Source organism: Colossoma macropomum, unplaced genomic scaffold (assembly GCF_904425465.1).
Source record: "Colossoma macropomum unplaced genomic scaffold, Colossoma_macropomum, whole genome shotgun sequence".
Taxonomy (NCBI): Eukaryota; Metazoa; Chordata; class Actinopteri; order Characiformes; family Serrasalmidae; genus Colossoma; species Colossoma macropomum.
In genome coordinates this window covers 45,436,171-45,461,657 of record NW_023494791.1, presented here as the reverse complement: position 1 = coordinate 45,461,657, position 25,487 = coordinate 45,436,171, and the positions used below count along the sequence as shown (strand labels likewise).

General features: G+C 39.3%; 2 protein-coding genes across 2 annotated transcripts in view; one reads left to right on the top strand and one right to left on the bottom strand.

Moving 5' to 3' along the window:
* Positions 1-16,439, bottom strand: part of lbh (LBH regulator of WNT signaling pathway) — a 29,469-nt gene extending 13,030 nt beyond the window's left edge. Inside the window, exon 1 of the mRNA XM_036575154.1 lies at positions 16,251-16,439. Coding sequence (XP_036431047.1) covers positions 16,251-16,279 — 29 coding nt within the window. The 5' untranslated portion in view covers positions 16,280-16,439. The remainder of the gene's footprint in view (positions 1-16,250) is intronic.
* A 2,642-nt stretch (positions 16,440-19,081) lies between these two features.
* Positions 19,082-23,994, top strand: LOC118811109 (immunoglobulin lambda-1 light chain-like). The gene is made up of 5 exons (XM_036575318.1): positions 19,082-19,133; positions 21,023-21,082; positions 21,257-21,523; positions 21,834-21,845; positions 23,293-23,994. Exons 1-5 carry the CDS (start codon positions 19,082-19,084, stop codon positions 23,625-23,627), a joined length of 726 nt encoding a protein of 241 aa, XP_036431211.1. The 3' UTR covers positions 23,628-23,994.
* The last annotated feature ends 1,493 nt before the right edge of the window (positions 23,995-25,487 follow it).

The following is a 25,487-nucleotide window of genomic DNA, read 5'->3' as shown; positions in this document are numbered from 1 at the left end:
ATTATCAAAATGGAAAACATTGGGAATAAAGGACAGCATTCTATGAGTAGCTGTGTAGAAGCTTTTGACTGACACCATAGAGGTGGTTGAGGATGGCGAACGTCATCATCCATCGAACTCCAAGTAATGGCTAATTTAATGGAGATTCTTAATGCCAAACATGCCCAACAAAAGGTACTCCAAAAACATCCCACTAAAATGATACTTAAACTTCTATTTTACGACACTCTGACAGCAAGTGAGGGCATCTATTCCTGCGAGAGCTGAAAACGCCAACTGCACTGTAGCTCCATTCTCACGGCAGTTATTTAAAGTCTGTCGGTGCAGCGGTCAGTGTGCAAACACACAAACATGCACACATACTTGTGCAGCAAAGACAGAGCAGCAGATCAAGAGACTGGCTAAATAAACTCCAGTGATCTGCGTAAGCGCCGGACAAGAAAAGCCTGACCTGGAGGGGAAAGAAGTCAATGAAACAAAATGTCCCGGGATTCTCACAGAAATATGTTCTGGCACTGAAACGCAGAAGGTTTCTTCATCAAGTGTGACATGAATAGATAACCACCTAGCTAAAAACTTGACCTCAACACATCAGCTTCTTTATACTAAGGCATTTGGCTTCACCATATATAGTTTTCATATCATTACTGCATTATTTCACTTTTTTTGTATCTCAGGATACACTGGATCAAAGTCTTCTCATGATTTACAAGCGTTCATGCAGTCTAATAAGCAGGGAGGTCTCATTCTGGTCTTTTTGCCCCTATTCTGATTTAACCCTTGTGTACCAAAATCAGTCATAATTAATCCTTTTTTTAGCCCTCACAGTTAAACAAGCTGTTTTTGTTACCATGCCTGTAAGACTGACATATGTAAATGACCTCTGTTTTGATTGGCTCATGCAAAAAGCAGTCCTGAACACTGAAACACTCCTTTTAACTTCACTGTGAATGGACGGGGCTAAACTGCTGCATGAATAGGAGGATATATGCAAATGTGATAGGCGGTTTTCACAGCTTAGTCCACATCACTGCTGTCGGAACGAACCCTTGTATCTCCAAAATGGTAACTTTACAGGAGAAGCAAAAAACATACTTTACTTTTAATGTAAGTCAATGGAACCAGACTCAAGTTATTTTGTGCCGTTTCTTTTGGTCCATTAATCATGAAATTTACATACAATGTACAGGGCAACATGCATTTTCAGATTATGTCAAGAACTGAAAAACAAGTAAAATGGAGATACAACATTTTGTTCTGACAGCAGTGACATATGGCCTGTATACAGAGAGAAACTGGACGGTATGTTTGGCAGTTTTAGCACTGTTTACATCCTACATCAAACTCCTGTTTCAAAAAAGTGAGAAAAAGTCATTTTTTCATGATAAGGGCCCTTTGAAATGCTAAGCATCAGCTCAATCTGATCTTTGTGTGTGGGCCCGTCTCTTGGTGGTAGCTTTTGACCTGCTTGCTGCGTTTCTGTTTTCTCCATCACTGCATCCCTTGGAAAGCTGCATCAAACGCCGCTGCGGTCTCAGGGCGTGGCCTCACATCAAGTAGAGAATCCACTAGTGACAGTGTGAATGACTAATATTTACTAAAATCCAGTGGTGTCTGACTGTGTAGTAAGCACAAGCTTGTGGGATGCAAGTATGAGACTTTCGGAGGCAGAACAACATTAAGCACCATTCTTGTCGGGCCCAGAATAACTGCTGTGCGCTTACGTGTAAGAACAATTTGTATGATATATATAGTTCAGTTCTGTTTTGTAATTACATTACACAATCAAAATATTTCAAATATTACTTCAGCTGTACAATCTGGTTCTTTTTAAAAGTTAAAGAGACATCTCAAAATAATTAGTCACTGAGTGCGTCTACATGCACGTAATAATCCGATAACTGCGGAAAACCAGATTTTGTCAGTAATCTGATCAACGTGTTTACGTGCACTTGAGTAATCAGATAATCTGACAACTCTGGGTCTACATGAGTCAGGCAGTAATCAGATTTCTGCTTTGCAACCAGCGAATAAACTCACAGAAGAAGATGTGAAAACTTTTTTTTAAAACATCGCTTCACTTTACCTGGAAATATGAACATACACCATCTAAAAGATGCAGAATATTTAAATACTTAATTTCATCAAGCATGTATTTGGTTTCAGCATTGTATTTTGCTGCGTCTCGCGGCAACACTGCGTGCCGGTACCGCCATCTGTTCCACATGCGACTGAGAAATCCGAAAGAAATCAGAGTAAGAGTTTACATTCACTGAGAAATCTGATTACTGGGCTAAAACGCAGCTCTCTTTATCGGATTTCTTAATCGGATTTCTAGACCTTACTCTGATCAAAGAAATCGCAGTATGCTGTCTACATGAGCATTTGAATAATCCGATAACTGCAGGAATCTGATTATTGAGTGCATGTAAACGCATTCCCTGTTAGCCTACAAAATAGGTTTACTTTAGCATCTGAAATGGTTTCAAGATAGTTTCGTTTTTTAATGGTGTGACTCACATGTGAAAAACGCGACAGACATATATTTTGTTCAGGCTTCTGGCGGGAAGGCAGGTTGCGGTCAAAGTCAGGAAAAAGGCAAAAGGCAGCTTGCGGTCGAAACACTGCCACTGCGGATGAGTTTTCATTTTACTGTTTTTAATTTTAGAAATTGTTGTCATTTTATTCAGAGTATCAAGAGTCTCGTTAGCTTAATACCATGAAGGCACAAAGCTGTCATCGATGTGCTTTGTCATATTTCAGCTCAGGCCGTAATTCCAACAGCCAGCACTATAATCTCAATGCCTATACCAACCAAATGTCAGCTTCTACCTCCATCACCTCCCTGTGTTTTATGTGCTTCTGCTTAAATCCCTGGATTAGCAGCCGTAACTCATCTCAATCCCGGTTTTACAAGCCCAGCCTGTGCATTTAGCATTTCAAACAAATGGGTTACGAGTACACGAAGCCCCGAGCGAGAGGCAACCTTCTGGGCGCTGCTCCGTACAGCCTGTTATGTACATCACAGATGGAAACTCGCATACTTGGCCTAGTCAGAGACAATATTTGCTCAGCGCGAGGGATGTTTGCCTCCTGACACCTTATTACAAATGGCTGAGCAGGTTGTGCAGAGTCAGGCAGATGGAAACAGAATCTGACTACACAGGAGAGTTAGCACTGTGAGAGCAAAAGGCGGGGGGTGGGGGGTCATTCTGTTCAGAGCAGTGTATTAAAGGAACATGACTCATCACTAAGCTGGTGCTAAACGCTAAAGGCCAGTTTCGCTGACCAAGAATAAACCTAAATATGGACCACAAAAGATGAATCACCGATGGCATCGCAATCTAGCTGAAGACTAGACGATTGCCATCTGCGTTGCAACGCACTGAAAGTCATTGCTGCACCTTTGAAACGATATATTTAAAGGGAAATTCCACAGCTTTTTCATAATTCCTGCATAAATAAATTGCTGAGATGTAAACACAGTTATTCAGAGAGGCTTGATGTGAAACAGTTCACTGTAGAGACACTTACTGACTCAGATGTCTTTTATAAATGGTAATAGGAACCAGCGGTTGTGAGGTCTACAACACAAGTATAGCCAATTTATTTACTATCCAAAATGACCAGTAAACCCAATCACAACTAAGTATTTAATATTAGAAAAAAAAGACAAATATTCTTATCTTTCAATCAGTTTAATGGAACACAACTTTGTCAAAGCCACTTTGGACCATTTGTATAATATATACACACACTGTGTGTGTGTGTGTGCACGCGTGTATGTATACATTAAGTATATATTCACGAAATAACTTCCTGTTAGAGGCCTTTACTCTTCAGACGCCTCGTTCCCATCACCACCACTGTGAACAGTTCTGACTTTGTATGTTTCTCTAGAACAAAGCATTTCACATCAAACCACTCTGAACGACTTTGTTTACATCTTACATATTTAATTATGCATAAAATTTTACAAAAAAATGCTGGAATTCCTATTTAAACACTGGTCTGCACTGTTTTGACCAAATATATTTACGTTTGTTGGAACATCTGAGACTAGCTCAGTTTGCAATATCAGGAACTGGAATATTAATAAAGAAACAACACTGCTATGGATGGTTCCGGGTAATTCCGCAGATCGTAAGGGGTGGAAATACTCGACTGCTTGTATTTTATTAATATACTTAAGCATTATTAGATTAGAAGATTTGTAATTTCACATTAGTCATTTCAAACAAAAATATGCTTTTAACTCATTACATTTTCATTTAGACATTCAAAGTACTCATTTCGAACTTGAGTATGTTTATATTTTAATACTTTTTGACTTGCACTTAGCTCTTTTTTCCACTTTCAAATGAGTAGGATTTTCACAAATTTCCCAAAGCACCTTGCAGACTATTTAAAGTTCTGCACTTGTACCCGGAAACCACCCAGAGCTTTCAAACAGCCTCTTCATTATCAGTAATGCAAGGTGTTAGCTTTCAGCGACTAGCTTTTTAGGCATCATTCCATCTTAGGGATGCAGATATCATGTACAAATCTGGAAATGCAGATAAACATTAATAAATGGTAGAAATTGGGACTCAGTTCATCTAGTTTATTGGGACATGTAGCACTTATTTCTGTAGGGTTACTGGAAAAATATCTTAAAAGGTCCAACCTGCTCTTTATGACTTCCTCTTTACCGCTGTGGTCAGCTGGACCACCCGGAACAATAGCTGGAAATCCCAAAAGTATGTGTATGATCAGCAAGGAGAAGCACTGTCCATGCCTTTCTTTCAACATAATTACAGTGTCTTAAGATGAAGATTGTAGTCTTCCAAAGCAACCCAAGTTAATTGTATAGTATTACCGTACTGGCGCCACCTTTAGTACACAAACAGCTCCAAAATAAAGCGACAAACCACGAGACGCCGAGCTTTACAGTGATTTTATCACAGCTAAGTGTGTTATTACTGTAATGCACAGCTTCTTGTAACTAATTACTTTCATAAAAGGCTGGACAACGTAAAATATGCAAAAAATGTACACAACTTTAATACATTATTTGTAATATTTGAGACAAACAATTATTACACCAAGAAATGTAGTTTGTTTAGAGTGTGTGATTGTTGCCAGGCAACCACGGCCTACTCAGAAAGAGAATGTTCAGGTGCTCATCTTGAACTTTTGGTCACCCAATAATGACCATATCATAAGATACACTTCAAAAAATATGGTTCTTCAAGGGTTCTTTAGTAAAGACAATGGTTCTATATAGAACCATCAACACTCAAAGAACCATGTGCATGCATAAGGGTTTTTTGCATTGGGAAATGGTTCTTCAGATTGATGGAGGACCATATTTTTTAAGAGTGTAGGCTCCATCATTGTGAGATTGATCTCCAGTGATGCAACAGCCATTCATGGGGCCTTCCTCTCTCTGAGCGGGTAGGGTGGCCCACCCTCTCACCGCATCACTCAGCATGGTGCTAGCCAGTGCAGCCGTCTGATTGCTGAATTACTAGCCGAATTAGCAGCTAGCATTCTCTTCCAAGCGTGTTGAGCTGTACAATGAAGTTATGTTAGCATCAGTTTGAAAAGAAACTCATGTTAACATTCATCCTCCCAGCTTGGTAGCATCGAGTGATTGGGGGGATTTAACTAGCAGGTGAAATTAGCTATGACTAAATTGGGGACAAATTTCAGTAAAAAAACAAAAAAACAATACAAATGCTCAAATCTAGTAACAATTATATTCTTATATATATATATATATTATATATATATATATATATATATATATATATATATATATATATATATATATATATAAATAAATAATTGAGCATATTTACTTCAACATTACTCTTTGAGAAATGAACTTCTAACCAAAAGTACTGTTTCATGTAGAAACATTCACTTTTTAAGTAGTTTTTTTCTCACCAAACTACAACCGCAATGACAAGGTGATTTCCAGCACCAAGCTACCCCCCACCCCCACACCACTGGCTGAATCTCAAATGGCTCAGTGCTCCCTACATAGTGCACTACATAGGGATTAAGGTATTGGCTTCTGCACCCATAATACTCATATGCATAATATGTCTAACAAACAGCCTTTTGGGTTCAGTCACATATGTGCAATTCCATACTGGACAAATAGTGCATTATTTGGATGTATAACTTACATAGAGTTTATAGGAAGAAGCTGTTTGAGGTTTAGCCTGGGTTTGACTAAAAAAAAAACTTAAAAACTTTTCACACTGTAAGTACTTTAATTAAATGCAATATTAATAGAGGTGTTATTTAGCCTGTTAGCCAGCTGATCAGCCCACTTCTAGTGTTGTCAGCCCTTTAGCTTACACAAAACAGGGTTCTTACTTCATCAATACCCTCTGTGATCAATGCGAGCAGCATTACAGTCAAAAATTATACCATTAACAGAACAATGGTGCTTAGAGACTTGTTGGTTCAGCAGTATAGCTTTGAATGTGGCTCAACCAATCAGATTTCAAGACTGGCGTTCTACGTTGTTATATCTGACAATTTTTTTCTTCTCTCTCACTAACAATGCTTGCTTTACTGTAAACTACCGGAACTAATTTTAATTAGAAGAAATTTCCAATATTGAAAACACATTTTAAACAGTGTTCAGGGCTGCTGGGATGTTATTCACCATAACACTTCTTCTCATGTTCTACTGCTGAAATCAAATCCAAATGACCCTGACGTTGCAAACTATGAGGCATACATACATCCTACATTGGATATTGCAGCCAATCTCCATTTCATTTCCACATTTTTAGCCATCTCTGGCATTTACTATGAAACGTAAATGTTTTTATAGGCCAGTTTGTATACATACACATGCAATGAAGCCTAAAAGCAACGCAAAGAGAGAGCGAAAAGGAACACAGACAACACGGCGAGTGAGCAGATATAATGAATGTGCACTGATTGCCTAGACCTGTGCAGAAGAAGCCTGAAAGCTAAACACTTGAGCGCTGCCAGTGATATTTCAGCTCCGAGGCCACATAAACATCCTGCTCAGCTAAGAATAACAGAACATCACCCTAATAAAACACAAAGGGGCACAGAAGGAGAGGAAGCAGAGGAGCGAGAATGTAACAATTCAACTCTTGGAGAAAACACACCTCCCTAACGTATTACTGGTAAAAGCATCCAGGCCGCCGTTACACAACACACCCTGCTTCTTTTCCACGGAACTGGAAAATTCTCCAAGCCGGAGCAAAAGTGCTCTTTGCTAAAGCAAACAAGAAGCCGAGAGGCTGGCTACCAGCCAAGAAAAAGAAGAAATTAATGCTGGGAAGGGTTATTCTTAGCATGAAAGCAAATCAAAAGTGAGCAACATTTTCCAATAGTCTGCTAAGATATTAATAACTGTTTGTTGACTTTCGCATGAAATTCAATCAATCACTTTGACTGAGTGGAATCAAATAGTGGTGCACTTTAATAACAGATATCTGCACTGAGCATTGCACAACAGCATCACCGTGACTGCGAATGATCTTCAGAGAGAGACGGCATGCCAAGCCTGGACATTTGTCCGACAGTCGAAAGAGGATTCTGTGGCCTTATCTACCTCAGGCTGTTAGCCATGACGTACATGCTGAACTCTGAAGCTCACAACGAGCACCTGCCTGCCGTAATCTCGCCGCCGGAACACGAGGCAAAGGGGTCGCGTGCCAAACAGGCTAATGCGTCGACAGCTGCCGAGACAGGACTTGGTGGCAGACGGAGGCCCTGATGGCTGGGTGGCAACAAAGGGTGGGCAATCTGAACCGAAATATCTATCGTGATGTTTTCCAATAACCAGATATTAATGATATAAAAATCAAGCTATATTCTATTATGATACTAATAGAGCGCTCCCTTTTGATTTATGACCACTAGGATGTTTCACATGATAAAACTTTGAATACAATGATTATCAGTCAAGATTTCTTATACTAAACTGCAATTAAACACAACTATGTTTGCTCTCTTTATAACAAAACATGCAGGTGGTCTGTGTTCTTTAAGTACTCAGAGAAGCATTTTATGTATCATGATAAAATTTGATTACAATAACAATATAATATCATCCTATCTTTAATATAATTAACAATTTTAGTCACAAAATGTAAGGGGACGGTTTTCTGCATCGAAAAAAGGAGCCACTGTGCATCTTACTGTTACTGTACTTTATTAAATCAAGGCCAAAATCACACACATTCACACCTAGAGGCAACTTAGCATCTTCAATTAGCCTGACTGCATGTCTATAGACTTTGGGAGAAAACCCATGCAGACATTGGAGAACATACAAACTCCACATAGAAAGGATTCCCTGGTTGCCCGACTGGGGAATTGAACCCAGGCCCTTCTTGAGGCGACAGCTCCACCGCACTGCCCTGTATCTGTTTTCACCTCTGAAAGTTGAAAGTTATTTGACTAATCATATCCTATCTTCTCACCTCGTACCGTTCAGCTCAAACACACCAGAGTGCTGATACTAAATGTGTCATATTAACTAAATAATACTGAAAGTTGTATTCCATTAAATCTACATGAGTAGAGTGTAAAATGAGCTTGAGTTTGATGCTATGGTTGTACTATGTGCTGAGCTGCTGTGTGGTGTTCGGGGTGCTTGGTCGGTGTGCCTTTAGACCAGTGCTCTCCAACTCTTGTCCTGTTGGAACAGAGAAACCCAAGAACTGTAGTGGACACTGACCCTCCAGGACCTTAATTAAAGAGCTCTGCTTTAGATGGCTGCAGTAGTCTTTCTATGCATCCTAAACAGATTACAACCTCTCACATTTCATTTCTGTGAGGTACACCTTCCACCCCCAACACCCCAAAACAGACAAGCGATGGTGCCAAACAAAAGACTCCAGTGGGTTCCAGTGCATTATAATCCCTGAGCTCATCATCTGGAGCGTGTTCACTGAGCTGCACTAAACATTGCACTAATGCATTTCTACCGAATTTTCTTAAGCCCTAAGTAGGTAATGCACCACCACCACCTGCCCAACCCAGACCAGCCTGGCAGACAAATCTCTTCATTCACTTTTTAACAGGAAACACAGGGCATCCAGCCTAGAGCACAAGTGGATTACTCACACCCAAACAGCCCAGGATGTTGCGGGAATAAGTCTTTGTTCTCCAGTGAGTCACTTGTAATTTCCTCAACATTCTGCATCGTCTAAACAGGAGAGCACTGGGGCCTGTCATTATTCGTAAAGGTGGGAGGCTCGATCGGATACCCAAAACGCCGGCTGAGCCAGCGTCTCCTACGATTGAGCAAAAGTTTTCCGCTGGGTTTCTTTAATGTGCAAGGCTTTTAAATTGCTGCTGCACTGTGAAGATGTATTAATGCCATCTTCTGCCTTTGCTTTCATCAACAGCTACTGAGATCAAGTCTGATCATAAATAACGAGGAAAATCTGACTCAGTTCACACAATTTCATTCACAGAATGAAAAACGGACTCGTAGAAATCAAGTATGTTACTCTAGAGGCGAGATGGAGAGATTGACAGATGGTCTCTCTTTGGTCTCATGCCCTTGACATACAATTAGAGGGCGTTTATGAACATTCAGTATCAGAACTGGTTTAACTGGCCAAAATTTCACTTACAAGACACTGATTAGCTCACACTGGCTGTGTTTACAAGGAAAGATTTTTGTCAATCCGATTGATTACATTCCAATTACAGATTAAGCCTGAGGTGTTTATGTGCTCCATCTACTCAACAATCTGATGGAAAATCTCTGTTTACATGTGCACTACAAGTAATCCAATCCAAAATGTGCACGTGTAGAGAACCACTGAGTGTAGACATCACCATGACAATGAGCATCACGTGAGTCCAGTCAGAGTGAGATGAGCAGCAGTGAGCAGTGCTTGTGTTTTTAATTACTTTAAAATGATGTCAGACTCAGGAAAACGTCCTTCACATGTCCTTATTAAAGAAGGCCGAGAGGAAGACGTCGTGTTCTGAGACACGTAAGCTGGACGTCCGTCCCACCGCCGTCTTTTAAAGATCAGAGCATAAACTTTGCCTCCTTTGCAGTCCAGTTTCTGGCTATTGTGACAAGTTTGTTAACGAGCATGAGTGGATAATATGACAATATTCATCGCTATTTTGATTAATTACGTACTATTACAGCCACCGAGACAGGCAGCCCCCGGTGGTAGATGGAAGCTTTGGTGGTCTGGTACCAACCAGGGGTGGGCAATATGAACACAAAGGCTCTATTGCGATATTTTCTACTAACAATAACAACATATCATTACAATATTTAAATAATAAATGCACTACGGCTGCACAAACAGATTTTTATGGCCATCTTAATATACTTTTCCGTGCATGCTGTGGATATCATCAGTATTAAATGGCCCATATCATCCTCACTTTTAAGTAAAAAGAGTTTATTGCAGTATGTAAACACTGATAAAGGTTTAAAAAGGTGCCATTCACTCCTCAGTCTGTACTCAGTTGTGATTTCATTGCTTTTATGTATGTCAACCAACAAATTTACCTATTCAGCCTAGAGCAATTCAGCCCCTCCCATTTACATTGAAGTTATAAGGAGTGTTTCAGCCCGGGCTGCTTCTTGCAATGAGGCAAAATACAGAACAACCAATCAGAACCGAGGTCATTTACATACAGCAGTCACAATTTACAAACATCAGCAAAAGTAATCTCTTCAAATAAGCTTAGCCTGCTTAGTCATGTATTCATTCAGGATCGAGGCTGCAAAAGGTTCTTAATGTCAAAACGTGAACAATAAATGTGTCTCATACTCAAAAATGCTTTCCACTTTAAAGTGGTTTTGACAAAACCTGAAAATGCTCAGTTTTTAAATTTTACTGTCCTGTTAGTTTCAGTGTGCAGTCAATTATATACAGAATATACAGAACAAAACGCATAACCAGTATTGTGCAGAAGCAGCAGAGGTGCGAGTCATTCTGACTGAATCCTATACGAGATGACGCAGAGAACGTGTGTTCTGAACCGTTATGAAACTTTTGCTTGGAACACAAGACTTCCAAAAGAATCGGAAGGTTTGAGATCGCCTTTCATTTCTACTAGCTGCCCTTTACATCGTGTGAACATTTCATAACGTGTGGGCCAAAAGAATGGAACAAAGTCTTATTACATCAACTTACGTTAAAAATTCATCTGTTTTCCCCCGACTTTTTCTTTAAAGTCAAAGGGGAATTCACCATTTTATCAAAATTCTGCTTAATTTAATCATTAAGATGTACAGAAAGTCATTCAGAGTGGTTTGGTATGAAATGATTCAGTGTAGAGAAACTTAGACTGAGATTTCTTTACAGTGGTAGTGATAGAAACCAATGTCTACAACACAAATGCACCTATTTTAAAGCTATTCTTCTGAAGTTACAAATGCATTGTTGATAATAGTGAAATAGTGGTAAATCTGAAAGATTTTGGGAACACCCTGCATGTACCACCATGATTGAAGTAATATGGAAAATGTATTTTATTTTGGGATAAAACTTTCACAAAACGTTTGGAATACAATGTCTCAGATGTCAGGCTGAATCTTCATAACCATTTCATGTAATAACTTTCAGTGAGGGAGCTTTTAGAGGCACTAAACTCTTCAGACGTCTGGTTCCCATCACCACCACTGTGAACAGTTCTGACTCAGTAAGCATTTCACATCAAACCACTCTGAATGACTTTGTTTACATCTTAATTTAATTATGTGGGCATTTTTAAAGCACGAATGAAGCTATGAGGTTTTCTTACAGCAACAACATGCATATGTTGAATATAAATAAAACATAAACAGTGCAAGTGCAAGTCATCACCTACTGACTATTCCAAACCTACTGAGTCAACACTATGATGACTATAAGACTATAGGTGAATTGGCATGAAGGCCCATGACTCATAGCCCCCCCACCAGCCTCCCCACCGCATCCCCCGGTGCTGACACAGTCTCACTGGACTCATCCTCACGGCAGCCGGTGGCCTGGTACACGATGAGGTATTAGGTCGTGCATAACTCGCATTGTTTCCCATCTGCTCCGGCTGTAAATCTGATCCGTCAGCGCGGTGGCCAGAGGAACGGAAGCTGGCGCCCAGCACCCGCTCTCGCCAAAGCGAAACACAGGCGGAACCTGCACCACTGACGCAGGCGCCACAGCGGAGCCAGGAGCCCAGTGAAGGGTCAGAAGGAACGGAGGGAAGTCATTGCTCATAGTTTGGTCAGTGGAGCATACCGATGGGGGTCCGGAAGAGGATTCAAGCAGACAAGCTCAGAGCTTTAAAGTGATAGTTTGGCTAAAAAAAACAAATACACAGTCTTCTTACCTACCTGATCACCAAAAACAGGTTTGATGTCTTTGCTCAAGTTTGATTTAACAAGCAAATGGAGCTTATAGCTCAACAACTAGCAAGCTGCATGCCTAAATAAGCAATACCTGCCTCACGTTCTTAAAGGGGAATTCCACAGATTTTTCAAAATTTCCACACAATTCATTCGTTGAGATGCAAACCATGTCATAAAGTCATTCAGAGTGGCTCGGTATGAAATGGCCCACTGTAGCTTATTGACTCAGATTTCTTTACAGTGCTGGTGATGGGAACCAGGAGTCACATCGTCCACAAAGCCATTTTATTTACGATCCAAAACCACCAGTGAACTTAAATGGAAAAATGAAGCCTTCTTTGGGGACCATTTTGCCTTACGATGCCCTGCATGTTCCTCTCCACTATGAAAAAAATAGGTTTTAGGTCAAAACTTTGTCCCAAAACTATCGTAAAACAATGTTTCAGACCTCAGGCAGCGTATGCATAATCTTTTCAAGCAATACATTTCAGTGATGTTACTTTCAGAGGCAGTAAACTCTTCAGATGTCTGGTTCCAATCATCACCATCGTGTAGGTTCTCTAGAAAAGAGCATTTTACATCAAACCACTCTTTTTCCATCATTTAATTTTGCAGAAATTTCTTAAAAACTGGTGGAAGTAATCTCAAAGACTTGCTCATGTGGCTGCAAGATTGCTGTTTCTACTGTATTTAACACTGAGTATTGTAGTCCATTTTTATAGATAACAGTACATTATACAGTGCCAGAAACCCCATGAGAAAGTCTATTTAACACAGTCTGCATGTACTTTGCATAATGCTAATGGATTATAAGCTTCCATTAATCGTTAGCCACATTAGCCTTATAGCTCACACAACTACAGAAGAAAACTTCAGCCACTAATCATCTCTCGGTTGATCACACACGTTTAAAGTAAAGGTAAAAACTGACCAAAATCACTTTGAAACCATGCTAAGCAGAAACCATCCTTTGTTTGAGCCTGGTCACCATGTGGAAATTGAACCTTCTTGGTTCTCCAATGCCATTTTGTTTTTTTTTTTCCTCAAATGCTCTTTACAGTTAGCCCCATTGTTTCCCACACAAATGATTCCATTCATGAGTAAGGGGGAAGTTCTAAATGCCATAAACTGTTTTCAATCTGACTTGCTAACAAGAAGCTTGATACGTGGCACCTGCTGGTACCTTCTTGAACACCGTAAACAAAGCGAATAGAGGAAAATTACCCGGGCTTAGCGTCGGTCAAACACCCTCGGAATCACCCAGGCTTCCACAAGCACGAGCTGTGTGGCTAGGATGGCTTTATATTTAGAGAAGCAACACAAGCGCTTTGAGAGAGGAGCTGCGTGAGAAGATCAAGCGCCTCTGCAAACAAAACCACCAGCTATTGCAAGCTACTGCAGGGAAACAGTTAACTGCACAAAGAAAGAGAGACATCTGAAGTTCACTTAAGGAGGTTAGGCTCGTACTTCCTGCCCAGAACACAACAGTTTTTGAAGTAATTATATAAAAACATTCAACAAAGCGACGCTGACATTGCTACTGCAGGGTCATCAATGGTGAACTGTTGTTTTCATATACATTCTCAGAATAGAAAAAAAAAAAGTCTGCACTTCTTGCACTGCAAAAGAAGGCCTGCACACTCCTCCATTTTCCTCTGAGGTGGGCTGGTTCTTTCCTCTAGCTTAAAAAAGACTAAATCCACAGGCCCCTGCTTTTTTTTCACCACAGTTTTCCACTGTCATGTGAGGCACGTTCGCTTTGAATACAAAAAAAGGTCAGATGATGTCGAGTCCAGACTACTAGGCTGCATCAGTGGGGCAAACCTGCTTTGCCTTTAAGCCAGGCAGGATTAGCATTGGCTGGAATGGTGATGTCAGAGGGCCAACGGGAGGCTAATGAGGGAGGCAGGCAGGCAGTCTAGTTTCCCTGTTCAAAACAACCAGAATTACTTTGCTCTTAATGAAAGATGCTTGTGTGATACGCAGGTCAATGTCTGCACTTGCTGCAAAGGAGGCCCGATCTAACCGATCTAAGGATAACCCTACCTACTGCGGTGTATTACTGTGGATCTTACAGAGTGCCGAGATTGGTTCCTTTCATTATGGAACATGACCTTTTATACAGACTAGAAAGGTATCAGTCTTGTGACTCACATCGACCGCAGCACTGAATTGGAGTGGAAACAGAATTATGCCTCCTAATACATATGCATATTCCGCTGTGAGTCACACACTGTGCCTAATATATGGATTATGCACTTATAAAGCTGGGCAAGGAAATGCTTTAGTAAAGGAAATGGTTCTATTGAAAACCATGAGTTCTATACAGAACCATCTGCATGCTTCAGTCATTCTTAGCATGGTCAAATGGTTCTTCTGATTGATGGAGAATGTGCTCTATATGTATATCTTCTTGAAAATGGTTCTATGAAGCAAAAAAGGGTTTGTCTACTGTGACAAGCTTGACATCGTAACAATACCAGAACACCTTTTGGTGTTAAGGACACTAATAATGGTTCTGTAAGGGTTCTTTGGGAAAGAACATGGTGCTACATAGAACCACGAACACTCAAACAACCTTTTGCATGATTAAAGGATTATTTGCGTATGTTGTTAAATAGTTCTTCAGATTGATGGAGAATGTGCTATACATGATTCTATACAGAACCTTTTTAAAAAGCGTTCTATGCAGCACCAAAAAGCGTTTTTCTGTTGTTACGATGTCAAGTCCTGTGACAACAGAAGAACCCTTTTCAAAGAGGATCTATATAGAACCATATAAAATAGTTCTCTATTCATTTGAAGAAGGCTTTCATGATGCAAAGAACCCAGTAGTCATGCAAAGGGTTCTTTGAGTGTTCATGGTTCCATATAGAACTATTTTCTTTACTAAAGAACCCTAGAAGAACCATTTTTTTAAGTTTGTAGAACCATATACAACACATTCTCCATCAATCTGAAGAACCATTTTACCATGCAAAGAACAATTTAAGCATGAAGTGTTCTATGTTGGACTCTATGGTTCTAAGCAGGAACATTCTCTTTACTAAAGAACCCTTGAAGAACCATCCTTTTTAAGAGTGTACTTATAGCTATCCAAAACAACAATTTCCTGGTGCATCGCAACTCTACATGAAGCGTGCAATATCATAAACTGCATAAATCATAATAATGTGTGTGTCAAAGTGTCAACAGTGTCAACGAAACCTTTGTTTTATTACATTTTAGATGCTAAAGCGACGTTTTATGTACATAAAAACGTAAGAGCGATGTCAAATTCAAATTAACGAACGAAACGTTAACGCGACGTTCCATCCACGAAATCAACGTCCAGTTGAAGTGAACGAAGTAAACGTAAACGCAAACGTGATGTTCTGTCAAAGAAGCGTAACAAGAGGTAAACAAACGGAAAATTCGTCAAAAGAAAAACGACGTTCCGCTTCTTTCAAACCAACGTCGACGCTACGTTAAACAAAAATACTCATTTTACTTCAATTCTTCGGTCTTCTCTGTGTTTTTTCAACGTTCAAACTAAAGTCAACCAGTTCATTTAACGCAGTGAGCAGCGTGTAACGGGACAGACCCCCCCACGCGAGGCAGAAGTCAGCTTCCTACTCATCAGCTTCTTGCTCGAATCTTCCCGTTCCACCTTAAATGGTGCAGCAGTTATGCGCCATTTAAGGTGGAACGGGCAAATTCGAGTACGAAGCTGGCGAATAGGAAGTTGGCTTCACCACAGTGTTTTAAACTGAGGCGAAGTTAGTCAGGACCTCTTGTTGCTGCAAGTCGCGGACCACCGCAGACGCTGTCCGAGCAGAGCGGACCGCATCCCCAGATATTACGCATTATCAGCCCATGATAACTGACAACAGGACTGCAGAAAGGGTCTTACCAGTAGACTTGAGGACAGTATACAGACATGTAGGTCTTCACGCCTGCACGCTTATGAGCTGATGATGCAAGTGGGGCAGGTCAGGTCTCCTTCACGCTACCAGCGCGCGGACTTGATGCACAGGCGCTGAGATCGGGCGCTGACTTGTTGCTCAAAGGACAGCAGACTCTTACTCCATCCACTACTTGCACTATCAATTTTTGTGCAGCAAGCCGAAGTTTTATAAAGGAGGCGTGTTCATCAGTCGTGGCCACGCCCCTCCCCGAATATTCTTGAATGGCAGCATGAGAGTGAAACAGTTGCCGCAGCCGCAGCTGCAGCCAATCAGCGAGCTGTATCGGCGATGTTGGATGACGACAATGGGGCAGGGCTCATTTCATTGGATGTTGGGGAAACAATGCAGCACACACACACACACACACACACACACACACACACACACACAGGATACATAACGACAAAAATGTAGAAAAAAATATATAATAACAATAAAAAAGAATAAATAGGTAAAATGTGACTAGCATATTGATTCTGACTTCCATCAAAAGGGAGCATTCACGTTGTGCTTTTGCATCTGTGGTCAGCAAAGCAAAGACCAGCTCTCATTCCCTGAGGGTCTCTGAGTCATTGGCTCAAATTATGGATGTGTCTTTGGTCTTCATGGTCTTCAAGCTTCTAGGCATGTCTTAAACCAACTGTAGCTGAAAAAATCAGGCCATGTTGTAGAAGAACAGACCCAAATCACATGGTGAGCATGTGATCGTCTTTCTTTGGGTTTCTCCAAATCCTAACCCGTCCAGATGAAGGAAAACTTAAGCTACTTTCCTCAAACGAAAGGTCTTGATGGGTCAGTGTTGATTACACAATGGCACAGTGTTTGAAATGCATGTGTGAAAAGTGGGATTTTCAGGTTTATTGCTGGGTTTTGTCTGCTGGGTTTCTGTTATTTGGAAGAAAAAAATAGAGGAGAACTGGACCAAAACATCACCGTTATGGACCACTGCTACTCCATCCTGAGGGTCATCATCCTTGATGCTCCTCACTTGCCATTAAAAAAATGGAATAATAAGAAAAAGGGGGGGAAAGATAAGACCAGCAATATGTGTGTTAACTGAGATTTATTAGCTTCAACATTTGAACCCCTTTCATTCCCATTCCTTCCATTTTTGTCCTCCACCTCTGATCCTAATGTGAATAAATAGACTTCTACAGTATATTTATTGCCAGATATATGGATTATTCTGCACATTCAGAAGGCAAAATGTCTTTAAGTCTGCAGAAACTGCAGATTTTAATTCCATTTTGTTCTTATTGAGCTCACAGCACCACCTGGTGGACTTCTTAGATGTCATGTGTAAATCAATCCTGCCCCCTACTGGTTAAGAATGGTATAAAAGGCTGCACTTTAGCGGCCTTAATGCTGAGGTCTGTTTCATTCTTGTGATTGGAGTTCGGCTCATGCAAAGTTGCTGAAATAGCATGTGAGCATTTGAATACACTTATTGTGAGTTCACAGTGAGTGTAATGCTGAAATACTGTATACATTTCTGTAAATCTGATGATTAATCAGACATTGTCAAAATAAAAGCCCCTTTGTGGATTCTGATGAAATGTTATGGCACAAATTTCACAGCTGGATATTAAGACGTTCACACATTACTTTTCTGTTAAGCGTAGTGGGTATGTACACCACCCATCAGTTTTATTTATTTCTTTCTTTATTTATTTATTGTATGCATGTAAAATGTTTACTTTAGGAATCTCTTTAAAACTTTGCTAAGAACATCTTCACTGATCTTAAATATACTATTTTTTATTATTCTTGTGGTCAGCCATTGTCCATACATGTTACTAATGGGTGTATATATGGGTATATATATATATATATTAGTGACATGACCTTTTTTGTATAATGTATGTTTGTGTCTATATATTTTCTGTCCTATGTGTCTGTATTTTTTGTTTTTATTATTATGATGATGATGATGATGATGATGATGATGATTATTACCACTTTTAATATTAAGCTATTGAGCAACAGTTGTTGATTGCAATTCATGCCAGTAAACCAATTTCAGTAGAAACTGAATTAAAACTGAAACAGCAAGAAGGGCCTGGGTTCGATTCCCCGGCCGGGCGACCGGGGTCCTTCCTGTGTGGAGTTTGCCTGTTCTCCCCGTGTCTGCATGGGTTTCCTCCCACAGTCCAAAGACATGCAGTCAGGCCAATTGGACATACTAAATTACACCTAGGTGTGAGTGCTTGAGTGAATGTACACGTCTGTCTGTCTGCCCTGAGATGGACTGATGACCTGTCCAGGGTGTTTCCTGCCTTCCGCCCAATGACCACTGGGATAGGTTCCAGCTCCTCCCGTGACCCAGAAGGATAAGCGCATTCGAAAATGTGTGTGTGTGAGTGTGTTGATAGTTGTAACAGCATATTTTCTTTTATGTAATTACACATGTGTAACATACTTGTGTATAAACTGCTGTTTTTCCATCAAGACATTTCTGATTGTAATAGGAGGAGTGTAAGTACCTACACTATGAGAGAACTTACATTTACATTTACACAAATATTGACCAGTATTTGGGTTCTGCTATTCTTATGATGTCAAGCTAGAAACAACAGAAGAGCCCTTTTAGGTGCCGTATAGAACCATATACAACACAAATGGCCGTATATAGAACCGTTCCTTTTAGTAAAGAACCCTTGAAGAACCCTCTTCATTTAAGAGTGTTACTGTTTTCTATTTAATGTTAAGCTGTAGCAAACCGATAAAGAAAGAATGCTCCTTTTTAAAGCGGTTTTAAAAAGTGAGGTGTCCCTAAATGTTCGATGGTCAGTGTGAGTGTCAGAGTCTGAGGCTGCCGGTCAGTGCAGGTGTGCAGAGAGCTTGACCTGAACAACACAGAGAAACAACACTGAGATTCAGTACGGAAGAGGAACTGAAACACACACGCAAATGTAGACACATGCAGGTGCGTATACACACACACACACACACACACACACACACACACACACATACACACACACACTCATACAGGGGAATTCCACCCATTCTTCAAAATCTCTGCTTAATTTTAGCATTTTATTTACTGCTCAAAACCACTACTGAACCTACACGTGTCTCAAGGTTTCACTTGTAATGTTGATAAAAGTAAAACGATGGTAACAAAAAGTATCTTTTTTTGGCCACAATTTTTCCTTGTAGTAGCCTGCATGTACTTATCCACCATGAATGTATTAAAAATATATATCTTTCAGGGCAGCACTTTTCCAAAACTATTGTAAAACAGTATGTCAGACATCAGGCAATGCATTTATAACCATTTCATGTAAAGGGTGTTCTGTGAGGGAGTTTTAGACACTAAGTTTCCCTAGAACGGAGCATTTCACACCAACCACTCTTTTTTAACCATTTAATTATGTCAAAATTTAGAGGAATTGGTGGAATTGCCCTTTAAGCCTTATCAAACTAGAAGCAAGTAGTTATCTAGCTTCTGAGTACAGTATTATTAATGTCTTTATTTATTGTTATCAGTATTATTGACTCCTTATTATACAGTTTTAAAGCTGCACTATGTAAGTTGTTTTTGTAAAAACCGAAAGAAGTAGCATTACTGAGTCAGGAAACATACAAAAGTTCAGAGCTAGTCAGAGGTATTGCGTCAGAGTTGGTGGGATTTTTTTGGTCAACATACAGACTCAAAAAGAAGGTCTGGTTTGATGTTTAAGTCTCAAATTAAAAATTTAGCATTATACTGATCTGATCTGATCTGATGACAATAGTAGATAATTCATAAAAATCCTCAAACAACATGTCCTTCATTACATTTTGACTCTTATCTTTAATACACTTTCAACTCACTCGCAATCATCAGGTTCATCCGATCAGGGTAGGGGATCGAAGCACAACACGTTACAAAATGTTTTTCAATACTATACATGCAATTACACATTTCCACCAGAGAGGTCTCCAAATCCCCAAAACTAGCACAGTGTAACTATAGTGAATTATTTGTGTGTTGTAATAATATCATAATCTTACACATCACAACCATTATCTTATATATCATTGCTGTCCAAAGAAAAAGAAGCATCTCCAAAATAGTAACTTTAAAGAAGATGGTAAACAACTTTTTTAAACTTTTAATGTAAGTTAATGGAAAGAGATTTTGTTGCAAGCAGCTCTAGAGCATTTCTATTGGTCCATTCATCATTAAATTTTCACACAATGAAAAAGAGCAGCTGCTGTGCTTTTCTACATCAAATGATATAAAAAAATAAACATAAAAAAGGAGATACTTGTTTCTTTTAGATATGGATGGTATATGGAATTGATGTAGTTATCGGCTTGATAAGTTTACCAGCTGGATAAGGCTTAACAAAAGGCATAACAATGGATCTAAAATTGTGCTAAAGATTGTGATGTATAACACACAAATTTAAGTGGAAATAAAAATCAAAAAGATCTGAAACATGCTCAATTCACTCTAGTTATTACTTAATAAAGCAGTAATAAGCAGTTAATTACCATCTATTGGCTTGTTAAGGCTAACAAGGGCATAATAGTTTTCTCTTCTCTCTTTCTCTCTTGCTCTCTTTCTCTTGCTCTCTCTTTCCTTCTCTCTCTCTTTCTCTCTCTCTCTTTCTTACTCTCTCTCTGTTTGTCTCTCTCCCCCTCCCACCCACTTAGGACCTGCGCCTGTCCCGCTCTTGTTATAAGCCACCATGTCTCACTCTCCACTCTCACTGTTGTTTGACAGAGGTGACCATGATGACCCTCAACTCTGCCTCTGTTGCTGGACTTCTGCTCACACTGTCAGGTAAGAACATTATTTTTTCTTTAAACGTTTGTAAAAATGAATTCTTTCTTTTAACCTCTATTTGCTCTTTTGAGATATTTTAATATTAGCAGATATTGTATACCTGACATAACACTGTCTAATAACACATGTTATTGCATTCATTTTGTACTCACTAAAACTCACTTCAATCAGGTTTGGCAGCGTATGAGCTGATCCAGGAGAAGTCCAAGTCAGTGACTCTGAAGAGCACAGTGAAGATACTCTGCACTGCACAAGATGATGAATATTACATTTCATGGTACCAACAAAAAGCTGGTGGTGTCCCAAAGTTTCTGCTGCGAAATGATGAAAGAGCCTCTGGGTTACCCAGCAGGTTCACCTACACTGACTCCAACAACCAGGATTATCTGAACATCAATGGAATAGAAGCTGAAGATGAAGCCGTCTACTACTGTGCTTGTTTGAACTGTCCAACATTCCACAGTGCTGCAGTCCAGTGAGGTCCTCATACAAAAACCCTCTATGTTCACTGGGGCCTCTATACGTCTGTTTGACCACTGGCTTCTGCCAAATATGAGCTCTATACCAAATGACCAGTGACTGAAACACCAGCTTTCTGTGGAATCTTATTTCCTCTGGTTTAGCTGGCATGAATTCTACAATCCAGAGTCATGAAGCTCTCAGTTTCAGCAGCAGCAACAGCCTGATGTACTGAGGTTTTTGTACTGCCTTCTAAGACTGTGAGGAGGAGATGTTTCATTTGGTCAAGGCACGAAAGTTGGTAAGTCAAGCCTTTTCTAATATTTAATTGCTGTGTTTAATCAATCACATTCAAGGCTTTTTCAAAGATAAATTCAGAAAATATGAAAATGCCAATCAGTTATTGACAATTTAACAGCGCTATGTTAATAAAAAAATGTAATTATATATCTATAGCAATTTGTGTGTTAGTAACTGTGATGTGTTTATAGCAATATAGTAGTTATTTGATCAGAGATTTTGTCACCATGTTTTGAATATGAGGCATTCTCTATTGCTACTAATTGTATTGTAAGTTCATAAAAAAGCTACACATCTTTCTCGGTTTTTATGGAGTCATCTGCAGCTCTGTAGCTTCCTGCAGATTACTTGAAACTTATACAACATAAACATCATTTTGGAATGATTTTGTACACACATCTGCAGCAAAATTGATTTTATCTTATTGAAAACATCTACATACAACCATTACCCAGAACTTTTCTGAGTAACTTTTCTGTTTCCACATGTGAGATTTAGTGCATGTATGTGAATACCACTTCAATATTCCAAAGAATAATACAATTATTTATTTATTTATGTACATATTTATTAGTCTGTTATTATATAATTTGTTTTTATGTTGTCCTTTTTCTGCTTAAGAGAAAGAACCTGTTAATATAATTTAAATAGGCTGACATGGAACCTCATCTTGCCTTTTGAAATAAATATCTGGAACTCTACTTCACGCTTAGTAAGTTAATACTTGAAAAAAAGGGGAACATAAAAGAAAACACAAGTAATACATTGAAGGCCCCCTTTTGTTGTTATCAAATAGATATTTTTGTATATCTATATATATGTATTTGATAATACATCACGAGAAAAACACATTGTAGCTGCAGAGTGTCACAGATTTAAAAAGAAAAAAATGTTTTAGATTTGTGCTCGGGCAAGCTTGGACATATGCACCAAAAGAAGTGAAAAGTTTCACATATAGGCATGAATGAATTAAAATAATTAAAAAATTGAAATATTTTCTCCTTTTTAAAATTTGACAATCATTTATTTCTAAAAATAAATAAAATAATGATAAAATAGTTCCTCTAATAGTTCAAAATTACATGGCACTTTCAAACATTGTCCTCACATGACCGCACTACCATAAATACAGTCATAAGAAAAGTGTGGGCACCCATGTTTGGTTGGTTGTTTTGAGAAATAAGTTACAAAAGAACACATATTTTAATTTAATTGAAATATTTTGATGCTCAATTAGTGATTAAAATAAATTGAAATAAAAAAATGTGCACTAAAATGTGCAGCAACAATGGCAAATTTAAGTGTGTTCTCTAAAAGGGAAATTTATGAAAATTTTAGAAAATTATCAAAACATAATTTCTCTGGGGGCAGAAAAACTTTTGTCTATGACTCTAATTTAATCTTTTTGGCACCAACATTTGTTCCTTTTCTATTTTCTATTTTTCTAGTGATTTCTGATCATCCAGCATCTCCTCCATCGCTGGCCCTGCTGGCTCCCTCCCAGTCTGTCCAGTCTGGAGAGGTCAATGTGGTTTGTATGGCGAGGGGCTTCCACCCTGACAGTGTTGCTCTGTCCTGGGCTGAGGACGGCAGCGCTGTGGCGGGTTCTGAGGTCCAGACTGGATCATCCCAGCGCCAGCCCGACGGCACCTTCTCCCAGAGTAGCATCCTGAAACTGAATGCTGGACGCTGGACCTCAGGACGCACCTACACCTGCAGCCTGACCCACCCAGCACTGACCAGCACACTGACCAAGAGTGTCAGTGTGGGTCAGTGTAGCTAGAGCAATCACATAAGGCGCCAATATATCAAAAGGCTCACTGATGCTAACACAGCTTGTTACATTTCTTGGTAAAATATGCTCAGCCTGATTTGCATAACTTCCCCACCCACCATATGAAAGACTGGTGTTTCGTAATGTTCCATGTCTACTGTTGAAATTTCATATCAGTACTATTGATTTTATATTCTGCAAAGTTCTAATAAAAGTCAACATGATGTCAGTTTATATGTCAGCAATTACACATCCTGTTCAATGTGCTATAAAAGCTAAATGTCTCATGTCGTAATGTCGTTGTATTGCTGAGTAAATGCAAGTTTTCTGAGTAAAATGTCTCTGCTATCACATCAGAATCTGGACTTTTAATTGATTTTATTTGCAGATTTATGTTTTGAGCTTTCCAATATATAAACCCACAATCACTCTGGTCACAATGCAAATCAGCACACTGTCCACTCACCGGAAAGGTATAATACATACACTATCAGTCACAAGGTTGGACACGCCTACCCTGTTTTTCTTATTTTTACTATTTCCCACATTTAATAATTGAATTTAATAATTAAATAATTGTGAAGACATCAAAACTATGAAAAAACACATATGGACTTGTGCAGGGACCAAAAGAAAGCATCTTGCTGTGGTTTAGAAAGATTTTAGAAATTAGCCCTCATTTGCTAGCAGCTTCATGAGGACCCACTTGAGATGCTTTTCTAAGAAGATGCACACATGCTGAGACCTTGTCGTCGCTGAAAAACACTTGCGGTGGTGTTTTGAAAATGTATCTGTCAATTTTTGGAATTTAAATTTTAAATTTTTGTTTTAGGCATAATTTTATACACAGGTCAACTTCACTATTTAGACTTGTCTTAGAAAGCATTAAATAAGTCTTTACACAGTAATTATAAAAATACATTTTCAGGTGGGTGTGTCCAAACTTTTGACTGGTAGTGGTTTTTAAGGGGATTCTGCATAAGGCATAAAGAATCTTACCAACTGATTTCTTTACAGTGGTGGTGCTGGGAACGAGGGGTCACGATGTACACAATGCAAATAGCCATTTCATTTACTGACCAAAATGACCAGTGAACCTATATTAGTCTTTTGAGTTTTTATTTATACTGTAGATGATGGTAAAATGGTGGAAAATCTGAAAACATACTTGTTCTTTGGGAACTATGTTGCTGTACAATGCCCTACATATACCTCTCTGCAATGAATAGGTATTTAAAAAATATATTTCATGCCAAAAGCTTGTCAAAATTAGCATATCTAATTTCAGGCAGTGCATTAATGACCATTTCATATATTAACTTTCTGTGAGGGAGCTTTCAGAGGCATTAACTCCTCCGAGGTCTGGTTCCTATCACTGCTACTGTGAACATTTCTGGTAGGTGTTTCAAGAATGGAACATTTCACATCCCTCTGAATGACTTTGTTTACTTCTCAGTGATTGAAGTACGCAAAAGTGTTCAGTGGAAAATGGAATGGAATCAGTAGAATTCCCCTTTAATATTCGTTAGTTGTTTCTAAGAAAGGGGCCAGTTAGTGGAAGTACAAGGCAGGGTTTCTAATAAAGTGGCCAGTTAGTGGACATACAGAGTAGGGGTTTCTAACAAAGTGGCCAGTGAGTGGACATACAGAGTAGGGGTTTCTAACAAAGTGGCCAGTGAGTGGAAGTACAGGGCAGGGGTTTCTAATAAAGTGGCCAGTTAGTGGAAGTACAAGGTAGTTGTTTCTAATAAAGCGCCCAGTGAGTGGAAGTACATGGCAGGGGTTTCTAATAAAGTGGCCAGTTAGTGGAAGTACAAGTTTTACCTTGTACTTCTGTTTAATAGTTAAACATATCAATGAATTAATGTA

Coding starts and splice junctions, on each gene's coding strand:
- LOC118811109 (XM_036575318.1), top strand. CDS start 19,082: ATGTTCGATGGTCAGTGTGAGTGTCAGAGTCTGAGGCTGCCGGTCAGT. Junction 19,134..21,022: donor GAGGCTGCCGGTCAGTGCAG/GTGTGCAGAGAG, acceptor GTTGTTTGACAG/AGGTGACCATGATGACCCTC. Junction 21,083..21,256: donor ACTTCTGCTCACACTGTCAG/GTAAGAACATTA, acceptor CACTTCAATCAG/GTTTGGCAGCGTATGAGCTG.